The sequence below is a fragment of the Notechis scutatus genome, chromosome 15, assembly GCF_049901735.1.
Source record: "Notechis scutatus isolate UNSWTSFEM ecotype Mainland chromosome 15, rNotScu1.2, whole genome shotgun sequence".
Classification (NCBI taxonomy): Eukaryota; Metazoa; Chordata; class Lepidosauria; order Squamata; family Elapidae; genus Notechis; species Notechis scutatus.
This window is the reverse complement of record NC_142023.1, coordinates 7,968,893-7,992,331: the sequence shown is the minus strand read 5'-3', so window position 1 is coordinate 7,992,331 and position 23,439 is coordinate 7,968,893. Positions and strand designations below refer to the sequence as shown.

At 48.3% G+C, this 23,439-nt stretch overlaps 1 protein-coding gene across 1 annotated transcript in view; it reads right to left on the bottom strand.

Annotated features, from left to right (window-relative positions):
• Nucleotides 1–7,635: 7,635 nt before the first annotated feature.
• Nucleotides 7,636–23,439, bottom strand: part of ABL1 (ABL proto-oncogene 1, non-receptor tyrosine kinase) — a 63,561-nt gene continuing 47,757 nt past the window's right edge. The window contains 8 exon segments of the mRNA XM_087944363.1: nucleotides 7,636–11,162; nucleotides 11,165–11,215; nucleotides 12,517–12,678; nucleotides 13,735–13,824; nucleotides 13,981–14,133; nucleotides 16,288–16,472; nucleotides 19,672–19,849; nucleotides 20,191–20,275. Coding sequence (XP_087800489.1) covers nucleotides 9,604–11,162; nucleotides 11,165–11,215; nucleotides 12,517–12,678; nucleotides 13,735–13,824; nucleotides 13,981–14,133; nucleotides 16,288–16,472; nucleotides 19,672–19,849; nucleotides 20,191–20,275 — 2,463 coding nt within the window. The 3' untranslated portion in view covers nucleotides 7,636–9,603.

Below are 23,439 nucleotides of genomic sequence, written 5' to 3'. Positions count from 1 at the left end.
GGGGAGGAGGAGAAGGAGGACTGTGGAGTCCTTGGTGCTCTCTGAGCTTTGTGGTTTTCTTAAAGACATTTCATTACCCAACTAGGTAACATCATCAGTGCTGGAAGGGAGTGAGGTGGAGAGGAGGAGGAGGAGGAGGAGGAGGAGGAGGAGGAGGAGGAGGAGGAGGAGGAGGAGGAGGAGGAGGAGGAGGAGGAGGAGGAGAACTGTGGGGTCCTTGGTGCTCTCTGAACTTTGGGGTTTTCTTAAAGATGTTTCATTACCCAACTAGGTAACATCATCAGTGCTAGGAGTGCAGTTTGCTCTCTTGTCGTATACAAGTGCCTTGCCCTGACAAGGATGGTAGAAGTCTTCTCAGTGGGTCCTTCATTGGATTGTTATTTACTGTCACCTTATTTGAGGTGGCGATTCCTCAATCTGGGTATTGTTTACTTCTGGATTGTTGGGCTAACGTTCACCTCGCTGTTTAAAAAAAAAAAGCGAGCGAGTTCAGAGAGCACCAAGGACCCCCCACAATCCTCCCCTCCTCCTCCTCCTCCTCCACACGCCCCTCTCTCCCTAGCCCTGATGATGTTACCGAGTTGGGTAATGAAACGTCTGTGAGGAGCACCAGCCGAGCTCCGAGAACTCTTTCCCTAGAGCAGGAGTCAGCAACCTGTGGCTCTGGAGCCGCATGTGGCTCTTCCATCCCTCTACTGCAGCTCCCGGTTGCTCAAAATAGGCGTCACAACCGCCAATGTATGACACCCACGATTTATTGAGCTTTTCAACCCCCCGGTAGGACAACCAGGGATAAATCCAAGAAAAGTTTCAGAAGAAAACAGAAGGTTTAATTCAACTACAGATGCTAGTTTTGTGGCAGCTCAGGAAACAGTCAGGCACGGGGAAAGGTTTTGTGGCTCCTGGTGGTTTCTTTTCTGTGGGAAACGGGTCCCAATCAGTGGTGGTATTCTACCGGATCGGCCTGGTTCTACCGAACCGGTACAAGCGATGAACAGCAGAGACCAAACCGATTCTCTCCGCCACTCTGCTGTTGGGCCCACCCAGGCTCACATATTCATCTTTATCCTCTGAATTTGAAGCACAGAAAAGTGCTGCGCAGCAGTTGCTGAAACGCCCGGGATCGTGCAGGCTTGCAGGAGGTGAGTTAGAACGCCTCTGCACGCCTGTGCAAAGTGCATGTTTGGTGCGCGCACTCACGCAAAGTGTGTGCACGCATGCAAAGCGCGCCCACCAAACCGCGCCCACCCAACTGGAGTTAAAAATATTTGAATCCCACCACTGGTCCCAATGGCTCTTTGAGTGCTTAAGGTTGCCGAGATCCCTGCTCTAGAATAAAAAGGTGGGTGAGATTTTTGATGGATGGACGAACGGGCCATCCTGTCATTTGGCTTCAGCACTGGCTGGGAGATCTGACAAGCATTTATTTGTCCGACAGATGAAGTTCCCCAACCACATCTCCTGCCTCCTCCTGCTGAGTGTTGGGACCTCTTTCCTTGCCCATGGCCTCCGAGCCCCGAAACACCCCGGAGAAGAAGAATTCCAAGTCATCCCAGATGAACCTGGCTTTGGGGAAGCCGGACATGCAGAGTGGCGACGTTCGTCCGTCAGCCTGAACCCCCTTTTCAGCATCGCCAAAGAGCTTCAGAGCTTCAGGAAAGAGAAAGCGGGGATCCAGTTCCGCTTTGGGAGGCAGGACGCGGACGAGAAGCCCAAGGCCATCGCGGATCTGCTGGAGGAAGGCGGCGAGAAGGGGGTCGGCAGCCCGGAGACCCTCGCAAAAGAATGGAATGGCGACTACAAGGGGAAGAAAACCGGCTTTAGCATCTGGTTTGGGAGGCGAAAAGGAGAAGCCTTTTGGGCCAAAGGGAGCTTTTCTGGGGGGGCCCCCACCGTTTGATGTGATCCTGACACGATCCATCGGCAAAGCTTGCTGTGCTCCTAAACCCATCGTCCCATTTCGCAACCACCCTGCAATCTCCAGGGATCTGAAAGTTTCCCAGTTGGTCCTTTCTCTTTCTTAACCTCCCCTCTCCAAAATGGAGTTGGCTTCATATCTACAGGGGTGTCACCAAGAAGACAGGGGTGGTGGTCTCCAAAGCCCCTAAAGGCAGGACAAGAAGTGGAATCAGAGAGAGATCCAACCTAGAACTAAGGAGAAATTTTGTGACAGTGAGCACAATTAATCAGTGGAAAGACTTGCCTTCAGAAGCTGTGGATACTCCAACCCTGGAGGTCTCCAAGAAGAGACGGACAATCATTTGTCCATCTGAAATGTTATAGAGCCTCCTGCTTGAACAGGGGGGTTGGACTAGAGGACCTCCAAGGCCCCTTCCAACTCTGGTATTCTGTTATTCAGAAGAGCATGAGATCGATCCAGGCTGACTGCCAACCATCCATTTTTCTCCTATTCCTTCGAGAGGTCCAAGGTCATTTGGAGCATCCAAGGGGGACTTATTTTTGCTTGCCAGGTGCTACTTGGTGGGAGCATCTGTCACCTTCACCTCTTCAGGTCCACAAACCCCAGAGCAACTCCAGATCTTCCAGGTGTGCAATAGAATGCCACCTTCAACAGTCCCACCGGGAGTTGCAATCTTCCACATCTGGAAGACAGAGGGAAAAATGCTTGCCCTGAATCCTTCACTGTGCCTGATGACGGCAGATGAGATTCTGCCAAAACGTTGCTACAACTTTAAAAGCACAACTATAATGACGTGGGGAAAAATACACCCACACACACACACACACACATTCTGTATTCTTTCCCATTTTTTGGACACATTTCCCCCAACCTCAGCTCTGTTTCTATTTTTCATTTTGGCCAGCTTGCTTTTTTTTTTTTTAAACAGCAGGTTGCTTAGCCAAGCATCTTCCTATAAAATAAACCTTTCTTTCTGCATTCTTTGCCCTGGTGAACATGTGTTGGGTGTGTGTTTTTCTAACATATGCACTCTCGGAGGCAAAATTTATTGAACGGTTTTGCAACGTTCTCCAAAGTGAGAGCAGCCAAGAACCCTCATGTTTTGATTCTTAGGTCAGTCCTAGAAATACCAGGTTGGCCATTTAGCATTCCGCGTGAATCCAATGAATTAATTCCGAGATAATTCAAATTAATTTCCTCCTTCGAAACCTTTCCTCATGCTTGCAAGACCCAGCTCTCAGACCTCTCTGCACATTTCTCTCTCTCTCTTATCCATCTATCTATCTATCTATCTATCTATCGTTTAATCTTTTTGCTATACTCCAAAAGTGAGAGAAATAAAAGCAGGATACGATCATGATCCGGGGAAGCAAATTAATGCATATATTTCCAGACCTAGAGCCTTCTCTGTGCCACAAAAGATGAAGAAGGTTCTCTTTTTTTTTTTTGATTAAATTCATATTATTTTTCCTGGCTCGTGTCGAAGGAGGAATTGTCAGAGGCGAAGTCTCCCAGCTGGGGAGCCTTTTGAGCCTCCCGCCCTCCAAAGAAATGAAATTATACTCTTGATGTCAACGACTGTCAAACTTAAGCTGGGGCTGAAGGGACGTCGGCATTAATGGACAAGGGAAATGGTGGGATGCACTTTTCCAGCATTATTCTGGGTGTGAGTAACTGGTGTTAGCCTTGCAAAGCAACTGTTCTTTCAAGGCTTCTCTGCGGGTGATGTCAAGGGAGGGGGCAGCGTTGCCCATTCCTGTCTCTGCTTGTCAAGACCGCCTGGTGCTTTAAGAGTCCATATTGCTGGAGTCCACTAGCTGTCCATCAAACTGTTGCTTTTAATGGACTAGAGCTCTCCGCTCTCTATTTTCACTCCAGTTGCAATGTTGTCCCTCCCCGGCTTCATTCTCTTAGAATGTAAAAACATGGAAGGGAACCTCAGAGGTCTTCTAGTCCAACCCACTGCTCAGGCAGGAAACCCTATACCATTCCAGAGTTGTTCCATCTGTTTTTGGGGTGGAGTGCCCACATAATTTCTGGAAGCAAGCCATTCCACTGATTAATGGTCCTCCCCTGCCATTAAATCCCTCCTTCGCTCTAGGTTGCTTCTCTCCTGCATTAGTTTCCATCTGTTGCTTCTGCCTTCAGGTGCTTTGGGAAACAGCTTGACCCCCCCCCCATCTTTGTAGGAGCCCCTCAAATATTGGAAGACTCTATCATTGTCCCCCCAATCCTTTCTTTCATTATGCTGGACATAACCAGTTCCTCCAACCATTCACCCTACAATTTAACCCCCAGGCCCCCTAGTCAACTTAGATAATCTAGGTTGAGATAAAACAATTCTTAAAAACCTGGATTTATTTTAACTTCATCGTGCAAAACGTTGTCCAGTCTGTTTTTGGAAACCTCCTGTGATGGAGTGCCCACAATAGGCACATCACAGCTCTTCAACTCTGATAACCTCTAATTTTTTAAAAAAAATTTTTTATTTTTTTAGGGTCAGCCCATCCTTCCTCCAGACCACAGAAACGACCGTCCAAGCACAGGTTTAAATCTGATCTTTCTCTCTCTTTAGAATTTTTTTTTTTTTTTTGCAGCTATTTATAGATTTTGCAGTGTCGGAAATAAAGTGGCTGAAAGCTAATCGCTTAAAATGCCTCTGGAGAAGGAGCAGAAGACAAAAGTGGTGAAGAAAAGGACTGTTGACTAAGAAGACAGAGGCAGAAATTGAGTGATTAGAAATTCGATCATTTGCTGCCCCAAACTGAGTTAAATTCTGAAAAGGATACCATCGGTCACCCACCTGTTTCGTCCAAAGAAGCTAATACAGCCCCAGCTTTTGTACATTCAGCAGATCTAAAGATTGCAAAGGGTTCTACGATTGCATTACATAAAGCACACTTTCCTGAAGCGTTATTATTAAAGCTTTTGTCGAAGAGAGAACCGATGAGCAATTTTTATGTTGTCTCCCGGCCCAGTAATGCAGGGCTGCCACACTGTGCCTGACTTTGAGCACGCAGTTGTGGGTGTCAGGCTAGATTTGAACCACTGTCCCAACTTAGGCAACTAATAATGGAGAGATGAAAAGGCTTAAAGTTTTTGCAGAGAAGATGTGAAACCCAGCTGGGTGACTTTGGGCCAATCACCAGGAGATGGTGAGTTCTAGTCCTGCCTTAGGTGTGAAAGTCACCTGGGTGACTTTGAGCCAGTCCCTCTCTCTCTCAGCCCAACCCACCTCACAGAGTTGTTGTTGTGTATTTTCACTGCTTTGAATTACCCTATAGTTATAAAGGCGAGATAAAAACCTGATAAATAACAAACAAAAAGTGAGGGACACAGGCAGGTAAACCCACAGATGCATCAACAAAAGGATAATGAAAAAAAACACCAAAACTTAGTTTAAGAACTTTCAAAATAAGGCATGTTTGCCCGTAATTGAATTTGCAAACGCCAGGCTTGAGCTGGGAAAGGCAGTGGGGTTTGCAAATTCAGTGCTATTTTTGTGTGGGTTTTTTGGGTGTGCGGGGGGCAAATCAACATTATTTGGACTCCCCTTCATTTCTCTCCTTAGAAGTCCACTGGGAGTGATAGAGGCCAGGCATGACTGACTCCTCTATTTGGTTCCCTAACATTATTTTAATTAAAAAAAATAGTTAGAGAGGGATAAAAAGACACAAGAGGAAAGAAAGCCTCACCATTAAACTGATTCTTGGATTAACCCATCTTCCAGATAGGTAGCACAATAAGCCAGTCGATAATCTAAACAAGAAGGCTGGATTTGCACAACGCACAAGCTACCATTTAACATAGTTAGCACGGCATGCAAACGCATCGCCTGTGTTAAGTTACAGGCCTGATGCTGGCTTCCTGCACTGAGAATGCGAACCCCCAAAAGGTATTTCATTTTTTGCTAGGGGTATCGGTTTGGTTTCGTGAATGAATTAGAGCCAGCTTATTAGACAAGGCGACGGGATAACTGTGATTGCCCAGGATGTACAAAATTCGGCCATCGTTTCAGCACAGGGGACAGGAAACAGGGTTTGTTCACTGAAGTCTGTATTCACAAGAGGGTCCCAGGAAATGTCAAAAGTGGACACCCAGTTGTAAGGTTTAGAAACTCTGAGCCATGGGGGTGGTAATTTAATCTAAATCTAAAATGTTGATTTAAGGATGGGTCAGTCAGGAATCCGGTCCCACCTATTCTATTAGGATCTCCCAGGAAAGGGGAAGGAAGAGGAGGAGGAGGAGGAGGGGAAGAAGGGGAGGAAGGAGAGAAAAGGGAGGAGAAAGTGGAGGGGAAGGAGGATGAGAAGGAGAAAGGAGGGTGGAAGGAGGAGAGGAAGAAGAAAGGAGGAGGAGGGAGGAGAGGAGAGAGAAGAAAGGAGGAGCAGAGGGAGGGTTGAGGGGAAAAAGAGGAGGAAGAGAAGGAAGGAGGAGGAGAAGGAGTAGTAGTAGTAGTGGTAGTAGTAGTAGTAGTACTGGTAGTAGTAGTAATTTATTTTCCCAAACAATAAAGCACCCTCAGTTTCCCTCTCTTGTCTAACTTCAAACAATTACCTCTGCCCCAAGTCAGCTGGAATGGCAAAGCTGCTGGAAGCTTTATTGACTTTTCTGGGCCTCCTTTTTTCCTGCTTTCTCCCCCCCCGCCCCCTCTGTTCAGAGCCTTCATAAATATTCACCCTGTCAATTTTCTATCGAGCTGCGACCAACAGACGTTTGCAAAACTGGACTCGGGGTTCGCCAAGAAACGGGCTAATTGGCCAGCTTCAAATCTCCGGCTGACTTCTTTTAGCCCTGGCCAGAGCAGCCGCAATAAACAAAGATTTTGCCAAGATTCATGGAGCCCTGGTTTAATTAAGACTCCTTGGGGCTTGGGAGGGGAAAGAGAGAAAATGAAATCGGAGCCCTCGCTTTGAGCCAGGAATAAAGCGGGCTTTGCCTGCAAGCCGTTGATTTTCTTAATCGAGGGGCAAATAGTGAAAAGCGCAACGCGTCGCCGCGCCATCTGAGATTGGTGCTTGCCTTAATAAGAGCATCCCTCTTGGAGCATCCGGAGGTGGGAAATATTTCGGTGGTTTGGGTTTATGCTGGCACATGGGGGAACGAGCGGGCGGGAAGTGCCGATTTCGAGAGGGTGGGCAAGTTAGGATTCAGTCCCACCTGTTCTATTAGAAAGGACCATGAAAGGAAGAAGGAGGGAAAGAGGAAGGAGAGAAAAGAAGGGAAAAGAGGAGAATTAAGGATACGATGGGGAGGAGAGGGGAGAAGAGAAAAGAAGAGAAAAGAGTAGAATTAAGGTTAAGATAGGGGAGGAGAGGGGAGAAAAGAAGAGAAAAGAGGAGAATTAAGGATAAGATAGGGGAGGAGACAGGAGAAGAGAAAAGAGAATTTAGAATAAGATAAGGCAGGATAGAGGAGAGGAGGAGGGGAGAGGAGAAAGGCGAGAAGAAGGAAAGAGAAGGAAAAGGAAGGAAAGAAGGGTCTTCGTTAGGCTCACAGGCTAACCGTACAACTTCCCATCCATATCCCCGGGAACTATGGCTTGTCAATCTGGGTTTGGTTTTATTCTCAACAGGGTTTGTAGATGGCTCCCGCCCCTCTGCCAACCTGCTTCCACAAGTGTTTAAATTCGCTTCCCCCTTGACCAATGCCCGGGCTGTGGAGCCGTGCGAGAAAGTCAGCCGGGCTAAAGTCAGCCGTCTCTCTCTCTCTTCTTTTCTTGGACGTCAATTTATTTTTTAAAAAAAAAAAACACGCACAAACAAAACAAAGACTAAGAAAGAACCATCTGGAATCCTTCAAAAGAACACACTTAAAAGTGGTCGTGGCGGTGGAGGAGAAGGAAAAAGGGGTGAAAATATCTCTAAAAGCGTCCTGGATTGGACAAACAATAAGCTAGAGATGAAGAAGATGGGGGGAATAAACCCCCTCCCCTGTTGAGTATTATAGAGGTTAAGAATTAAAAAGCTGCAGCTGTTTTTTACACACTGGAAGGCAGGGCAAGGGGTCTGCAAAAGGCATTAATACTGAGATATGAACATAAGTCTATATTACAACGAGAGATTATTCACAAAAGTCTAGGTACCCTCTGGAAATATCCAACTTTCTCGGAATTGGGGGGGCCTCTCCCCCTCCCCCTCCATCCTTTCGGAGGTTAAAATCACAGTTTCATTCTCTCCCTTCCCCCCCGCTCCCCTGGTTAGGCCGGGCACGACACACAAGGGCAGAGTAAAGCCAGCAAAGGCCTGCATCTACGTGTGTTACCAGGTATAAGTTATAGGTTTGTTTGCGGGGGAAATAATAATTAAAAAGGTTTTCAGGTGGAGATGCTCGGCGTAAGGGAGGCAGCGAATCGAACGCCCCAAATTGTTTTCCCGTGGCAAAGCTCCCCCTCCAACCTCCCCTCCCCTCCCCAGGGTTTCCCTGCTCCCACATTTGTACGGTTTCGCCACACGGGGAGGGGCTGACCACAGGCCAGGAACGCAGAAGGGTTCCCGGTTGGGCCAATGGAGTGAATCTTGCAAGAGAAGCAACGGATGAGCCCCTAGATGTGCCTGGACTCCAGCAGAGGGACACTGGGTGACCTCCTTTCTAAAATAAAAAATTTTTAAAAAAGGAAAAGACAAGACAAGAAAGAAAAAAAAGAGATGTGCAAATCCCCAAGGACCCTAATTGGTACAAGCTTGGCTTTGGGTGGAAGCTTCGAATTGCCTCTGCTCACTCCCAAAGCAACCGAGACCACCTCTTGAAAGAAAGGGGAGTGAAGGAAGGGATTGAAATCGTTTATGTAGTCACTCCTTTATCCAAGGGGGTGTGGGTGGTGTCAAAGAGAGAGGTTCCTTCAGTTGGTCCTCATAAGACCCCTGCCTAATTTCACACCTAAGACCGCAGCGTGCAGGAGGGAGACAGAAAGGCTAAGAGAGAAAATGGGGTGTGACAATGCATCCATGTGTGTAGAAGAAGTGGCAGAACCAGGGGGGGGGTGGAGTGAAGAGAGGCATCAGCCTAGAATCCCCATGTACTCAGTCCAACCTCCCTTGAATTCCTTTGACCCTTATCTAACTCCTAGCAAGTATTGAGAAGATTCCTGCACACAGGCTTTTAGCAATAGAGTAGCTCAACTGAACCTTCCCGCGCGAACCTGGTCTTTCGCGAACCTGACAATGTGCAAAGAGGGCTAAGGGAAGCCACCGAGAGAGATCCCTGCAATCAATTTGGTCTAGACAAGCGACCCTTTTAACACCAAGCTCACACTGAAAGCAAGCAAAGCCTTAATTGGAACATCCCAAATGATGCAACGTTAAGGTGAGTTTAAGCTTCACAAGATTTGGATGTCCCCGAGTTAAGAAGCAAACCGAGGGAAATTCCAGATGAGGAAGATGGATTTGGGGGGCAGGGGGCAGGTAGGTGTAGGGGGAGAGGTTCTTGTTTCACAAGATGGTTGTGAGGAGTGATGGACGAGCGTATCCTGAGGGGTGAGAGCAATCCAAGCAACGCAACACCTGGAAGGCTCAAAGTTGAGAGTCTTGGATAGCCCCAGAGGACAACTAAGATACAGTCCACATGGCTAAGTCTGTGTGTTGTCTCTCTGAGGTGTGAGGTCCATTGTTCTGTCCCAGAAACCAAAAATATATTGGGTCGGCGCCATCTAACGTGGGTCACCGATTATCTCCCCTCTTCTGCTACCTCTGGACAATGTCGCTGATTTCTTTGACTGAGCCGAGCAACTTGCTAAAATCTGGGGTGGCGGCTGGACCTCCACCAACCGTGGCAGGGCAGATTTGAAGCTCTCGGAGGCTGTTCTCCAGTTTATTGATGGCCTCTCGGAAAGCAAACTTATTCCGCATCTGCTGGATCGAGTCCACGTAGCTGACGCAGAAGGTGTACAGGTTCTTGCCCGCTTCCAGGACGGCGCTGTGGCTGACCATCTGCTCCGAGTTCTTGTTGATGGCGGTCCGCAGGGTATCAGAGCTCTCCAGGACGGTCCCTTTCGTGACGGTGCCGCTCGCTATCTTCTCGGGAGGTTGGCGGGTCTTCCTCAGGGACACCCGGGTGGAAATGAGGGGGATGAAGGCCGTGGATAGAGGTTGGTCTGCCGCCAGAGCTGACGAGACGGTGGGGGGTGACGGAGAAGGGGAGCTGAAGAGCAATTTGGCGGACGAGGGAGACTTTGGTACGGAGGTCATCAGTGGCTTTTTGCTTCCCTCAATGGATTTGAGAGTCTCAGTATTTACGGGCTCCGCAGCCATTGCTGCCTGCTTGCTCTTGACCAGGGGCCCTTCTGGTCCTTCATGGCTGGGCCCGAGACCCCCCTTGCTATTTTTGGCTAAGTTCAAGACTGGAGGCGGCGGGGCAGGTTTGAGCTTCGAGAGCTTCCCTTTGTCCTTCTCTAGAGCTGGCTTCATCTTTCGTAGACGGGACTCCTCGCCCAGGACTTTGCCAGCAAAGATGCCCAAGCTGGCTTTGCCTCCTGGGGCCTGCTCCACCAATGGAGCCCCACAAGCAGAAGGAAGCAAAGACTGCCTCTGGGTGAGTTTAGGGGTGAGGGTGGGCGGGCTGGACCCCGCGGTACACTCGGTCTCTTTGGAAGTCTCTTCCAGCATCTCCTCGTTCTTCTTCAGCAGCCGAGGACCTGAGGTGACCATCCCCCTGCTGACCAGATCAGCCTTTACCTCACTGGCTCGCTTCCGAGGCAGGGCGGGCTTTTCGCTCTTGTGGCCCCCGAAGGTGGACGAGTCAAACTGGTGCCCCATAGACTGCGGGTTCCGAGGGAGGGTGACCGACTTCCACTCGGTGTCCCTGGCCCCGTGGGGAACGCAAGAGGCCGAGCAAGAACGCAGGAAACGCTTGCTGGAGATCGAACCGCCGTCCTCTTCATTGGGACCCGGGCGATTACTGGCTGAGGACCCTGATTTTTTCCAAACGTTCGGCGTCAACAAACCGGAGGTCCCAGTCCCGTTGGCGACTCCGGCGGCCTCGTTGCTGGGGTTGGGGAACCTGGAACGGTCCTCTAAATCAGCCGGATGTGTGAGCAAACCCCCATTGTTGCTCTCTTTGGTTTCGTCCTCCCCTCCTCCTCCTTTATGCTCCAGGTGGCCCTCCGCTTCCCGGAACGAACTACTCCGCTTCGGAGGGGTGGGCGCCGTTTTCTTTTTCTTCTTGATCAGAGCACTAAAAAGATTGGTCTTTTTGTCTTTGGGGATCAAACGGTCGTCTTCGTTTAAGCTCCCCTCAGCTGCGTCCTTTCCTTCCGTGGCAGTACAGGGGACACAGCCGGTTCGTGCTGCGTAGATTCTGCCAAAAAAAAAAAAAGATAGATATTGACACGAGATGTGAAACAGACAGGGAAGGGGTATCAAGTGGGGAATTAATCTTGAATCGTGGTGGAGTCACAAAAGATCCAGAACTGACCCTCTCTAAGTTCCATGGAACCTGATCTATCGATTCCCAGGGAGAATTGCAAGCAGCTTGGCAAGGTTGCTGCACAGGTTGTCCTCAATGTATGACCCCCATCGAGCCCAGAACTTCCATCGCTAAAGCGAGACGGTTGCAAAGTGAGTTTTGCTCCATTTTGTGACCTTCCTCGCCACGGTGCTTAACTGAATCACTTCAGCTGCTAAGTTAGTGACTCGGCTGTTAAGTGAATCTGGCTTCCCCATTAACTTTGCTGGTGTTCTGACCCTCTGACCCTTTTCCAATAAAACAAACATGAACCAAAGGGAACAGAAACCTTTTAATGATTCTTACGAATCCCCAGTTAAAAGGCTGCTGCAAACTAATTAACTTTGATAAGCACGAGCCTTGTCCAAACTGTGCGAGGCTGCCAAGAATCACAGATAAGAAATATTTCACAAAACACGAGAGTCTTCAAATACCAACTTAAGACACTGTAATGTCCACGGGGCTGAGTTTCAAAACGTCTTTGCTTCCTGCAAAGAACGTCCGATTCACAGCTGGCTTTTATCTCCTTGAAGGAGGGGCCATTACCTTGCAGCTTTACTCCTGAGTCACCTGTGCTGCTGCAGCTGCTCTTTCCTGCAAGCAGCCCTGCGCGCACACGCACTTACCACAGGCTCATCGCTGCTGCCAGCCCCCACAATCTCTGAAGGCAGCAGTCCACACCCCCCCCCAATGGTCCTGGCCCCTCATCTGAGTCCTTGCTCTCCACAGCTGTCTGCACCTGCTGCCGGCTAACCACAACAGCTGGTCAGAAGGTTGCAAAAGATGACCACATGACCCCCTGGGACACTGCAACCGTCATAAATACGAGTCCGTTGCCAAACATATGAAATTTTATCACATGACCATAATTGCAATCGTTGTTAATGGCCCTAAGTCTTTTTTTTTTCTTCAGCATTGTTGTAACTTTGGTCATTAAATGAATGATTGTAAGTCAAGGCCTACCTGTATTAAAGGGAAAATACACTAAAGTAGTGAGCTTGAATCCTGTAGCTGTGGATCTGATCGCTTGCACCTAATACAATACTCTTAAAGTGTGGACTTCAACTCCCACAATCCCCCAACTGTCATGGTACTGTGTGGGTTGCCCACCCTTACGACAGTACCCAGTTATGGTAAAGAAGAATTAAACTTACCAGGTTCTGCTGGGATTTTGGCAGGCATCACCTCTGAGCTCTCGACTTCCTTCCATTCCGCCATTTTTCGAGACGACCTGGTTTTTGTGGGCAGCTCTGGAGCTTGCAAAAATGGGTTGGCCGTGCTTTTCACCATTTTCTTCCCCAACTCCTTTTCCACTTCTGGAAAGGAAAGGAAGAGACCGAAGAGAAAAATCAGGGGAAATCCTTCCTTCCTTCCTTCCTTCCTTCCTTCCTTCCTTCCTTCCTTCCTTCCTTCCTTCCTTCCTAGTAGATTCCTTCCTTCCTTCTTTCCTTCCTTCCTTCCTTCCTTCCTTCCTTCCTTCCTTCCTTCCTTCCTTCCTCCCTCCCTCCCTCCTCCCTTCCTTCCTTCCCTGCCTCCCTCCCTCTCTTTCTGTCTTTTTCAGTCGAGACAGCCAGCTTTCTCCCCTCCTTAAGGAGGAAAAAGCCACCACAGAGCAGAAGAGCTGATTTGTGGAGGGGTTTGTTTCTTCCCAGGTTGAGTGTTTAGCTTCTGAGTGGAGAAGGATGTCAGATACTTATTTTTGGCCCTTTTCTGCACTCAGAATAAACACCAAACAAACCTGGGAAGAAATCCTCTACCTGAATAATATTTCTGCTCTGTGGTGGCTTTTTCCTCCTTAAGGAGGGGAAAAAGCTGGCTGTCTCGACTGAAAAAAGACAGAAAGAGAGGGGAGGGAGGCAGGGAAGGAGGGAAGGAAGGAAGGAAGGAAGGAAGGAAGGAAGGAAGGAAGGAAGGAAGGAACTGAATCGCTGGAAGTTGGCAACAAAGTGAAGGAAGAGAATCCTGGTAATCTACTCAGAAGGAAGGAAGGAAGGAGGAAGGAAGGAAGGAAGGAAGGAGATCTACTATAAGGGAGGAAGGAAGGAGGAAGTTAGGAAGAAAGGTGGAAGGAAGGAAGGAAGAGAGAGGAGAAAGAGAGGGAGAGAGAGAGAATCAGAGAGAGAGAGAGGAGAGAGGAAAGAAGGAAGAAAGAAAGAAAGAAAGAAAGAAAGAAAGAAGGAAAGAAGAAGAGAAAGAAAGAGAAAGAAAGAAAGAAAGAAGGAAGGAAGGAAGGAAGAAGGAAGGAAGGAAGGAAGGAAGAAAGGAAGAAAGAAAGAAAGAAAGAAAGAAAGAAAGAAAGAAAGAAAGAAAGAAAGAAAGAAAGAAAGAAAGAAAGAAAGAAAGAAAGAAAGAAAGAATCTGGAGGCACCCACCATCTGAAATGCTGGATTCCTGAAACATCGTCTCAAAGGCTTGGTGGATTTCGGCAAAGGACGGCCTCTCTGAAGCGATCCACTGCCAGCCTAAAGAGAAGATGAGCAACTGGTGAACTGGTGCCCCTTCCCTTCCCTTCCCTTCCCTTAAGGGGTGTCACCTCCAGACCGAAAAGTGCACTGTGGCTTCCCCAACCTTAAAAGAAAAGGAAAATCAACCCAGGCAGCAGCAGGGCGCAAACTCACATTCTCTCATGAGCTCGTAGACCTTTTCCGGGCAGCCCTCTGGCCGTTCCATGCGATAGTCCTTCTCCAAAAGCTCGTACACCTGCGACAGGTCAATCCCAGGGTAGGGGGACATGCCGTAGGTGGCAATTTCCCAAAGCAAGACCCCAAAAGCTGTGAGGGAGGACAGGGAGAATCAAGAGAGGCAGCAGATTCGGAGCACCACATCTCAGTTTGCATGCAGTTTGACGCATCCCAATGAAGGCAAGTTTTAACTTCCCATAGAGCTGGTTTCTTGGCTGGTCCACCTAATAAGGCCGGCAGTTGGGGACGTTAGTAACTTGCAGACATTTCATGACCCGACTAGGTAACATCATCAGTGCTGGAAAGGAGTGGGGTTTGTGGAGAGGAGGAGGAGGAGGAAGAGGTGAACAAGGACAGTGGGCTCCTTGGTGCTCTCTGAGTTTGGTAGTATCTTTGCAGACGTTTCATTACCCAACTAGGTAACATCAGTGCTAGTGAGTGTGGGGTTTGCTCCCTGTTTATGTAGAGTAGCCCTGAGTTTGGTGGCTTTCTTGCAGACATTTCATCACCAAAGTAGGTAACATCATCAACATTAGCAACACAAATAAACAAGCTAGGAATAACCACCAACCTAATCAAGGAACCACTGACAGTATATAAGCAGAGAGCCAACCTCACTCCCTTCTAGCACCAATGATGTTACTTAGTTGGGTCATGAAACGTCTGCAAGAAAACTACCTAGCTCAGAGAGCACTAAGGACCCCATAATCCTTTTCCCCCCCTTCTCCTTCTCCTCCATTCCACATACTCCACTCCCTTCTAGCACTGATGATGTTACTTAGTTGGGTCATGAAAACATCTGCAAGAAAAGAAACAACAACCCCACTGTCAACAACCTCCTCCTCCTCCTCCTCTTCTCCACAAACCCCACTCCTTTCCAGCACTGATAATGTTACCTAGTTGGGTTTAACCTTGAGCTAAAATATTCTCTTCTCTCCGTACATTAGCTGCTCTCCAGCAGCTTCCCAGGTTGGTCTCCAGAAGACAGAATGAAGGAAGACCTCATCAGCTAACCGTCTCTTTTAAACTCCCAGCGGAGAGGTGAGATCACGGTTTAAGGATGACTCAAGCCAACATTGTTTTTTGTTTTTACAGAGAATATTAAGCAGGGAAAGGATGCTTCTGAAGAGGATCTCACTAAAACAGAGAGGTTGGGGAAGGGGGGAATTGTCTCCTCAGATCCTCGAAGGCACGGAGGCATATTTGATAAATATCAAAATCTCCAACGTATCTCTCTTTGCTTTGGCCCAGCCCACCTAACCGAAGAGAAAGGAGTTGCTGGGCTTGGAAAACAAAAAAAACCTTCAACTTGCATTATGAGATAAATAACGACCCTTTATGAGTCCCCCCCCCCAGGCAGCAGAGGATGGGAAGAAATATACTGCTAAGTCAGAAAGGAGAAGGAAATCTAAAGGTGAAAATACAACAAGAACTCGCTTTTTCTGCTCGAAGGAAGCTGCTTTTTACAAAATTGCAAAAAGCAAAGCCCAAACTTTTCACTCCTTTGTTCTCTCTTCAACCCCGACTGGGATTTAGAGACATGCGTGCGTAGTTGTGTAATTGGATACAACAACCCCATCCTTTCTCAGGGCACGATGAGTAGAGCGAAGGGGTTCATCAAGCTGAGAGAAATATTGGTTTGAAAAAGGCCAAGACCGGAATTATTATTATTATTTTTTTTAAAAAAAAGCATCCGCTGGAAAAATAACCACGTGCAAAGAGCTTGTTAAGATGGATTTGATTCGAGCTGGGCACATTTGCACACTGGGGAAACCTATGAGTCCTTGACTTATAATCGTTCGTTTTACCGACCGTTCAAAGTTGCAACAGTTCTGGAAAATGGTACTTAGGACTAAAAAAAAGTGCTTTTTTCAGGAGGCAACTGGATTTTCTTGGTGTTTTTTTTAAAAAAATCTTTGGGACGTCATGACCTGGCTGACTGAGAATTTCCATAGCCTTTGGAGGCCGAAAAATGGGCCCGTTTCATCATTTCCGGTGACAGAACGGGCCTGTTTTTCAGCCTCCAAAGGCCGCAGAGGCTTCCTCGAGCCTCTGGGAGGCCGAAAATCGGCTGGGAGGTGCACCCATGCCGCGAGGTAAGTTTGGCTGGGGCTCGTGTGTCCACACAAATGGCTCCGCGTGCCACAGGCTCACCATCACCCCACAGGTACAAGATCTCCTGCTTGAGGAAGGACTAGAAGACCTCCAGGGTCCCCTCCCAACTCTCTTATTCTGTATCCTTACCCCAGACATCCGATTTGATGGAGAACTTGTTATAAGCGAGGCTTTCCGGCGCAGTCCACTTGATAGGGAACTTGGCTCCAGCGTGGGCGGTGTAAGTATCACCAGTCATCAATCTGCTTAAGCCAAAATCAGCTACCTTCACCAGGTGGTTCTCTCCTACCAGGCAGTTTCGGGCAGCAAGGTCCCTACAGGGGGGGGGAGAAAATTGCTGAGGGAAACAGCTTCATAAAACTTCAAGGGAAAGCAGGAGTAAGGTGAAGAGCATGCCAAGAGAAGGCAGGTTCAAGCGTAGAAAGGTAAAGAGGGGAAGATAATACAGGTAGATACGATTTGCAGTTTAAAAAGGTGATAAGAGGAGGAGGAGGAGGAGGAGGAGGAGGAGGAGGAGGAGGAGGAGAGGAGGAGGAGGAGGAGGAGGAGGAGGAGAGGAAGAGGAAGAAGAAGAAGAGGAAGGAGAAGAAGTATGAGTTGAAAGACAGACAGATACGGATAGATTCCACAGAAAGCGGAGGTACGTATGAGGAGAAGGAGAAGGAGATAAAAAGGTGATAGGAGAGGAAGAGGAAGGAGGATCATGACTCTCTCCTCCCGAGTAGACCACGTTTTACCCTGATCCTCTCCTCCCTGCCTGCCCTAGGATGGATAGGGGATGGGCCTGGGGTCCTCCTCTGACTGCTCAGAGTCAGTCTCCATCAGGGGCATGACAGAAGCTGTCTCCTGTTTTGGAGGGGGTGGGTGGGGTTGGACTAGAAGACCTCCAAAGGTCCCTTCCTGCACTCTGTATTCTGTATGCTCTGGGGCTGTGGGGTTTCTCAAACTGGGACGCTCCCCGAAACAACATCAGACTCTCAAATGTCATTTTTCCGAAGTCCCAGGGAAGCATCTTGGCAGCTTGTCTACCTCCCGTGGAACAGAGTCCAGAGTCCCAGATTTATCTCGGGGTGGGGAGAAATGACATAAGAAGGAGAGGTGGTGTTTTTTTTTCTTCTCTCCCCCGCCCTGCCCCCCCGCCCCTCCTGCTGATGGAAGAGTGGCTCGAATCTCCCCCGCTAGGCTTGGCTATTAGGGTGATCAGAGAAGCCATTTCCCCAGACAAAGAATGCAAAGCCTTGGCTGTAATTGCAGCTCGCTTAAAGGTCAGAAGCCTACAGCCTTCGCCTTCTTGCAGCAAAGATGGTTAATAGAGAGTGGAGAGAGAGAGAAAAAAGCCCAGACAATAAAGGATCGTGGAAAAAAACACAAAAAAAACCCCAGCGGATGACAAGGTGAGCGAAGGATAGCCACAAAGGAGCTTTGGGAAGAGGGAGAGGCACCCAAGGAAGAATAAAAGAGAGAGAGAGAGAGAGAGGGAGGGAGGGGGAGAGAGAGAGAGAAAGAGAAAGAGAGAGGGAGAGAGAGAAAGAAAGAGAGAGAGGGGGAGAGAGAAAGAAGAGAGAGAAGAGAAAGAGAAAGAGAGAGGGGGAGAGAGAGAAAGAAGAAAGAGAGAGAGAGAGAAAAGAGAGAGAGAGAGAAAGAGAGAGAGAGAGAGAGAAAGAGAGAGGACGAGAGAGAGAGAGAGAAAGAAGAGAGAAAGAGAGAGAGAAAGAGAAAGAGAGGGGGAGAGAGAGAGAAAGAAGAGAGAGAAAGATAGAGAGAGAGAAAGAGAGAGAGAGAGAGAGAGAAGGGGAGAGAGAAGAGAGAGAGAGAGAAAGAGAAAGAGAGAGGGTGAGAAAGAGAGAGAGAGAGAGAGAGGTGAGAGAAAGAGAAAGAGGGGGAGAGAGAGAAAGAGAAAGAAAGAATGAGAGAAAGAGAGGGGGGAGAAAGAGAGATGAAAAGGGAGAAGTTCATCAGGAAGAAGGTGTTCTAATAGGAGGGGGAGGGCCATTACAGGCAATTGGGGGCCATTCCTGGAGGCCCCCTTGCAAGCTTCCTCGCACAAAGATCTGGGAAGAAGGAGGAAGATGGTCTCATTGCCAGCCTTATTACAAAAAGCACAAAGGCATCCGCAAGAGCGGCTCACCTCCGCTGTGCAAGGCAGAGAGGGGTGAACAAATGAAACAGGGAGGGGTGTGTGTGTCTTTTCGGGGTTACAAACCCCTTACAGGACACGCAGAGGTTGCCTCTGGAAGGAGGGTAGGAGGTTGTGTGCAGATACGCAAAGAGGTTGCACAAGGGAGTGGGGGAATGGAAATAGGGGGGCCGTCTTGTGTCACAAAGGAGGGGGCAGCCATCAATTAAGGTATTTCAGGAGGTGTCTCTCACACACACACACACACACACCCCTCAATGAGTTTAGCCGATCCCACTTGTTCCACAGGAAGGGGCTTCCTGCAGACCCCTGGCTGTTAAGGAATTTTGGCTGGCTGGGTTGAGCAGAAGGGCCTTTTCTGCTGTGGCCCCTGGAGCCCTCTGTTGTTGGAGGCGAGATCTGCTCCCACCATCTTCTGAAAGGAGAGGGGAAGAGAGAGAGGGGGGAGGGGAGAAAAAAGGGGGAAGGAAGGAAGAGAAGAGAAAAAGAAGGAAGGAAAGAAGGAAGGAAAACAAGAAAGAAAGAAGGAAAGGAAGGACGGGAGGAAGCAAAGAAAGGAAAGGAAAGGAAAGGAAAGGAAAGGAAAGGAAAGGAAAGGAAAGGAAAGGAAAGGAAAGGAAAGGACAGGAAAGGAAGGAAAGGAAGGAAGGAAGGAAGGAAGGAAGGAAGGAAGGAAGGAAGGAAAACAAGAAAGAAAGAAGGAAAGGAAGGACGGAAAGAAGCAAAGAAAGGAAGGACAGAAGGAAAGAAGGAAGGATGGGAGGAAGCAAGGAAAGGAAGGAAGGAAGGAAAGGAAGGAAGGAAGGAAGGAAGGAAGGAAGAAAAGAAGGAAGGAAGGAAGGAAGGAAGGAAGGAAGGAAGGAAGGAAGGAAGGAAGGAAGGAAGGAAAGGAAGGGAAGGGAAGGAAGGAAGGAAGGAAAGGAAGGAAGGAAAGAAAGGAAGGAAGGAAAGGAAGGAAAGAAAGGAAGGAAGAAAGGAAGGAATGAAGGAAGGAAGGAAAGGAAGGAAGGAAGAAAAGAAGGAAAGGAAGGAAGGAAGAAGGAAGGAAGAAGGAAGAAGGAAGGAAGGAAAGAAGGAAAGGAAGGAAAGAAAGGAAGGAAGGAAGGAAGGAAGCAAGGAAGGGAATGAAGGAAGGAAGGAAAGGAAGGAAGGAAGAAAAGAAGGAAAGGAAGGAAGGAAGAAAAGAAGGAAAGGAAGGAAGGGAAGGAAGGAAGGAAGGAAGGAAGGAAGGAAGAAAAGAAGGAAAGGAAGGAAAGGAAGGAAGGAAGGAAGGAAAGGAAGGAAAGAAAGAAAGGAAGGAAAGAAAGAAAGGAAGGAAAGAAAGGAAGAAAGGAAGGAAGTCTGGGAACAGCGCTGGCATTCTCTGCTCTACCTACCGGTGGATGAAATTCTTCTTCTCCAGGTATTCCATGGCCGAGGAAATCTGCGTGGCCATGTAGAGGAGGACCACCGCATTCACCTCTTGCCGGTTGCAATCCCGCAAGAAATCCAGCAGATTCCCGTAGGTCATGAACTCCGTGATGATGTAGAAGGGGGGCTCCCTCGTGCAGACCCCTGCCAAGCAAGGCGGACGACGGTAAGCCCAGGCAGAACCTCCAAGGGCTGGCCCTCCCGTCTTCGGCCGCCCATTCGAAAGCCCAATGTCGGGCACGAGGAGGCCCTTCCCAGGTGGACGTCGAAGCTGGGGGCCCTCCCGTAGACAAACGCTGCCTCAGAGGGATTAATTAAAAGCCCGGGGGGGGGGGGGTTTCCCCCCCTCCCTTTTTTTAGGAATTAATTGCCAGCCCCTGACAAAGACCCGTGAAGCTTATGGTGCGGTGAGCAGCTCCTTGGCTCTTCCGCATCCCCAGATCTCCGGTATATACGTGGCCGTGCTCAGCACTTCTGTCACTTACCCAGCAACTGCACCAAATTTGGATGCTTGACTTCTTTCATGACGGCCGCCTCTTTCAAGAATTCTTCTACCTCCATCGTGTCCTCCTGTGGCAAGAACAGAAGGGAGGGGGCGGGAGAAGGATAACAGATAACAGATAATCAGAGTTGGAAGGGACCTTGTAGGACATCTAGTCCAACTCCCCGCCCAAGCGGGAGACCCTACACCATTTCTGACAAATGGCAGTCCAATCTCTTCTTGAAAGTCTCAAGTGATGATGCTCCCACAACTTCTGAGGGCAACTTCTGTTCCATTGGTTGATTGTTCTCACTGTCAGAAAGTTTCTACTTATTTCCAGGTTAAATCTCTCCTTGTTCAGTTTCCATGCATTATTCCTTGTCTGGCCTTTGGGTGCTTTAGAACAGGGGTCCCCAACCGCCGGTCCGCGGACGTACGGGCATCAAGCCTTACCGGGCGCTGGTTGCTGGCGCCGCCATCTTTTTAAAAAAGCAATTTTTCGTCAAAGATGGCGGCGCAGCGCTGGTGAGCTTTTCCGGGTAGAAAGCCATTTCTACCCGAAAAGCTCACCAGAACGCTTATTCTTCCGTGACGTAACCGGAAGTGATTTTCGTCAAAAGATGGCGGCGCCCAGCTGACGCCGGAACGGCCGGCGCCAGCTGACACCGGAACCGGGCCGCGGCGTTTGGGATCCCTGCTTTAGAAAATAGCTTGGCCCCCTCCTCTTCTCTGGGGCAGCCCTTCAAATATTGGAAGACTGCTCTCCTGTCTCCCCTGGTCCTTCTCTTCCCTAGACTAGCCAGGCCCAGTTCCTACAACCGTTCATCATATGGTTTAGCCTCCTGTCCCCTCATCATCCTGGTTGCTCTTCTCTGCACTCTTTCTAGAGCCTCAACATCTTTTTTTATGGTGTGGTGAAGGAATCAGACCCAAAAGTTGCTTGCTGGGCAGAAGAAAGCTATTTTCAGCACAATCATTAGAACTTCCTTCCTTCCTTCATCCCTTCTTTCCTCCCTCCCTTCCTCTCTCTCCCTCCCTCTCTTCCTTGGATGGATGAGGAAGGGAAAGGGAAGGAGAGGGAGGGGGAGGGAAGAGAAAAGTGAGGGGAACAGAGGGAAGGGGAAGGAAAGTAACCAAGAGTTGTCTATGGAGATTCTCAGTCATCCAGGTCATCGTTTTCCCAAGGTGCTTTCTCAAGAGGCAACTGGTGTTACTTTTCCAGAAAGTCCAGTTGCTTCTTGAAAAAGCACCTTTGGGACAAGGGAAGGGAGGGGGAAGGGAAGAGAAAGGGGAGGGGAAGGGAAGAGAAAGGGGAGGGGAAGAGATGAAGAAGGGGAGGGAAAATAATAATTAAATGCCTTCTGATCTTCTTTGCAACAAACCAAAGCAAACTTGAAAATTCTCCCTTTTTAAAGTTGCCCTACTACACCGTTCGCTTCTCCCCATCGCTCATCTCCAATCCTAATGGGATTCCTGACCCTGGGATCATCAAGGATGAGAAGAAAGGCAGATCATACGATGGAATCTTGGCTCACAACAGCTGTTTTTTTTCTCTCTCCAAACTTGAAAGAACATGGGATGAACTTGCAAAAGGATTGCTGGGGTGGAAATAACCCATCCCTCCGCCTTCCCCAACATCCACTCAATTCACTTTGGTGGAAATCCTTTTTTTTTTCTTCCTTATTTCCTTTTTTTCTCAAAAATGTCATTATCAAGATTCTTTTTTTTTTTTACGTTGGCCCAAAGGCCACACACAGGAAATGCAGAAACGCAGCCAAGCAAGAAACACCTGTAAAATCAATGCTATTTCTAAAGAAACCCACAAATGCCATCAATTTTGCCTCTGCCCTGTTTTTCCCCCCCTCCTTTTCTGCATATTTACTTGGGCAGGATTGAAAACTGAACTGTGAGGTCCTTGGTGCTCTCTGAGCTTGGTGGTTTTCTTGCAAACCTTTCATTACCAAACTAGGTAACATCATCAGTGCTACTAGAAGGCTTGGTTTCTGAGCCAGCTGTAGTAAAAGCCACCCCAACTGTTTGCTTGCCTTTCATAATTCATGTTAGCCTGTGGTGACCAAGCATGTTGGTGTGTACATCTCTCTCTCTCCTCTCCTCTCTCTCTCTCTCTCTTTCTCTTTGTGTGTGTGTGTGTGTGTGGTTGACAGATGTTCTATACAAAGAATAACAGATGGATGTTTGTGAATCTGCTTGAAGCATCCCAGCTTGTAAAAAGGAGACCAACCATAGCCCTGGGTGTTTATGTATGCATGGAAGGGTAGATAACTCCATGACAGTGATTAAATCCACAGTCAGATAGTAGGATAATTGAGAATGGCATTTCTACTTCCACAGCACTTCTAACTTGGCAACGCAGGAGTAGAAACGAACAGTACGGGGAAGTCGCTGCTTTTCCGCTGACTATCCAAGAAGCGCCCCTATTTCTTTACTCTCAGAAGAGAAGCAGGGTGTATATAGTCGTCTCAAAGACGGCTTGAGCTCCAACACACCTCAGCTCCAAGTAGCATGGCTGGAGGTTAGAGACAGAATGACAGAGTTTGAAGGGACCTTGGAGGTCTTCTAGTCCAACCCCTCCCCCCCGCTCAAGTCAGAGGGGCCTTATTCCATTTTACACAAATGGCTTTCCAGCCTCTTCTTAAAAACCGCCAGTGTTGGAGCACCTAATCCTCTTGGTTGCTCTCCTCTGGACTCTTTCCAAAGTCTCAACGTCTTTTTTTATATCATGGTGACCAAAACTGGATGCAGTATTATATTTTTTTGGTGGGGGGGGGAAGAGACATGAAATTCATTTACATGCGGTCGCTACCCCACGCCCAATCTGAAGTAGGGTTAAAATACAAAATGACCCAGTAAAATGGTACTTCCCGACAAAACAAACAAGAGATCTGTGAAATAAAATCTGTGAAATTAAAAATTAATTGGGGAGGGGGGGGGATAAAAAGTAATCTGTGAAAATAAAATCCACCATTATCCACCCACCCCAAGCATTTTTTTTGTACTATCTTGGGTTTTTCTGCACGTTTCCATTTACTCCGGCGGACAAAAAACTGCATTGATATAACGTACAATGGGAAAAGAGGAATATTGAAGGAGGGTAGCTCACAGAGTCTTAAAAAGACTATTGATTCAAAAAATATAAGACAATCAGACCCACAGGCTATTTATTCCAGGCTAAATAGCACCCTTATTAGTTTACCAATGAGTTTCGAGAACGTTGCATGCAAAATTTAACTGC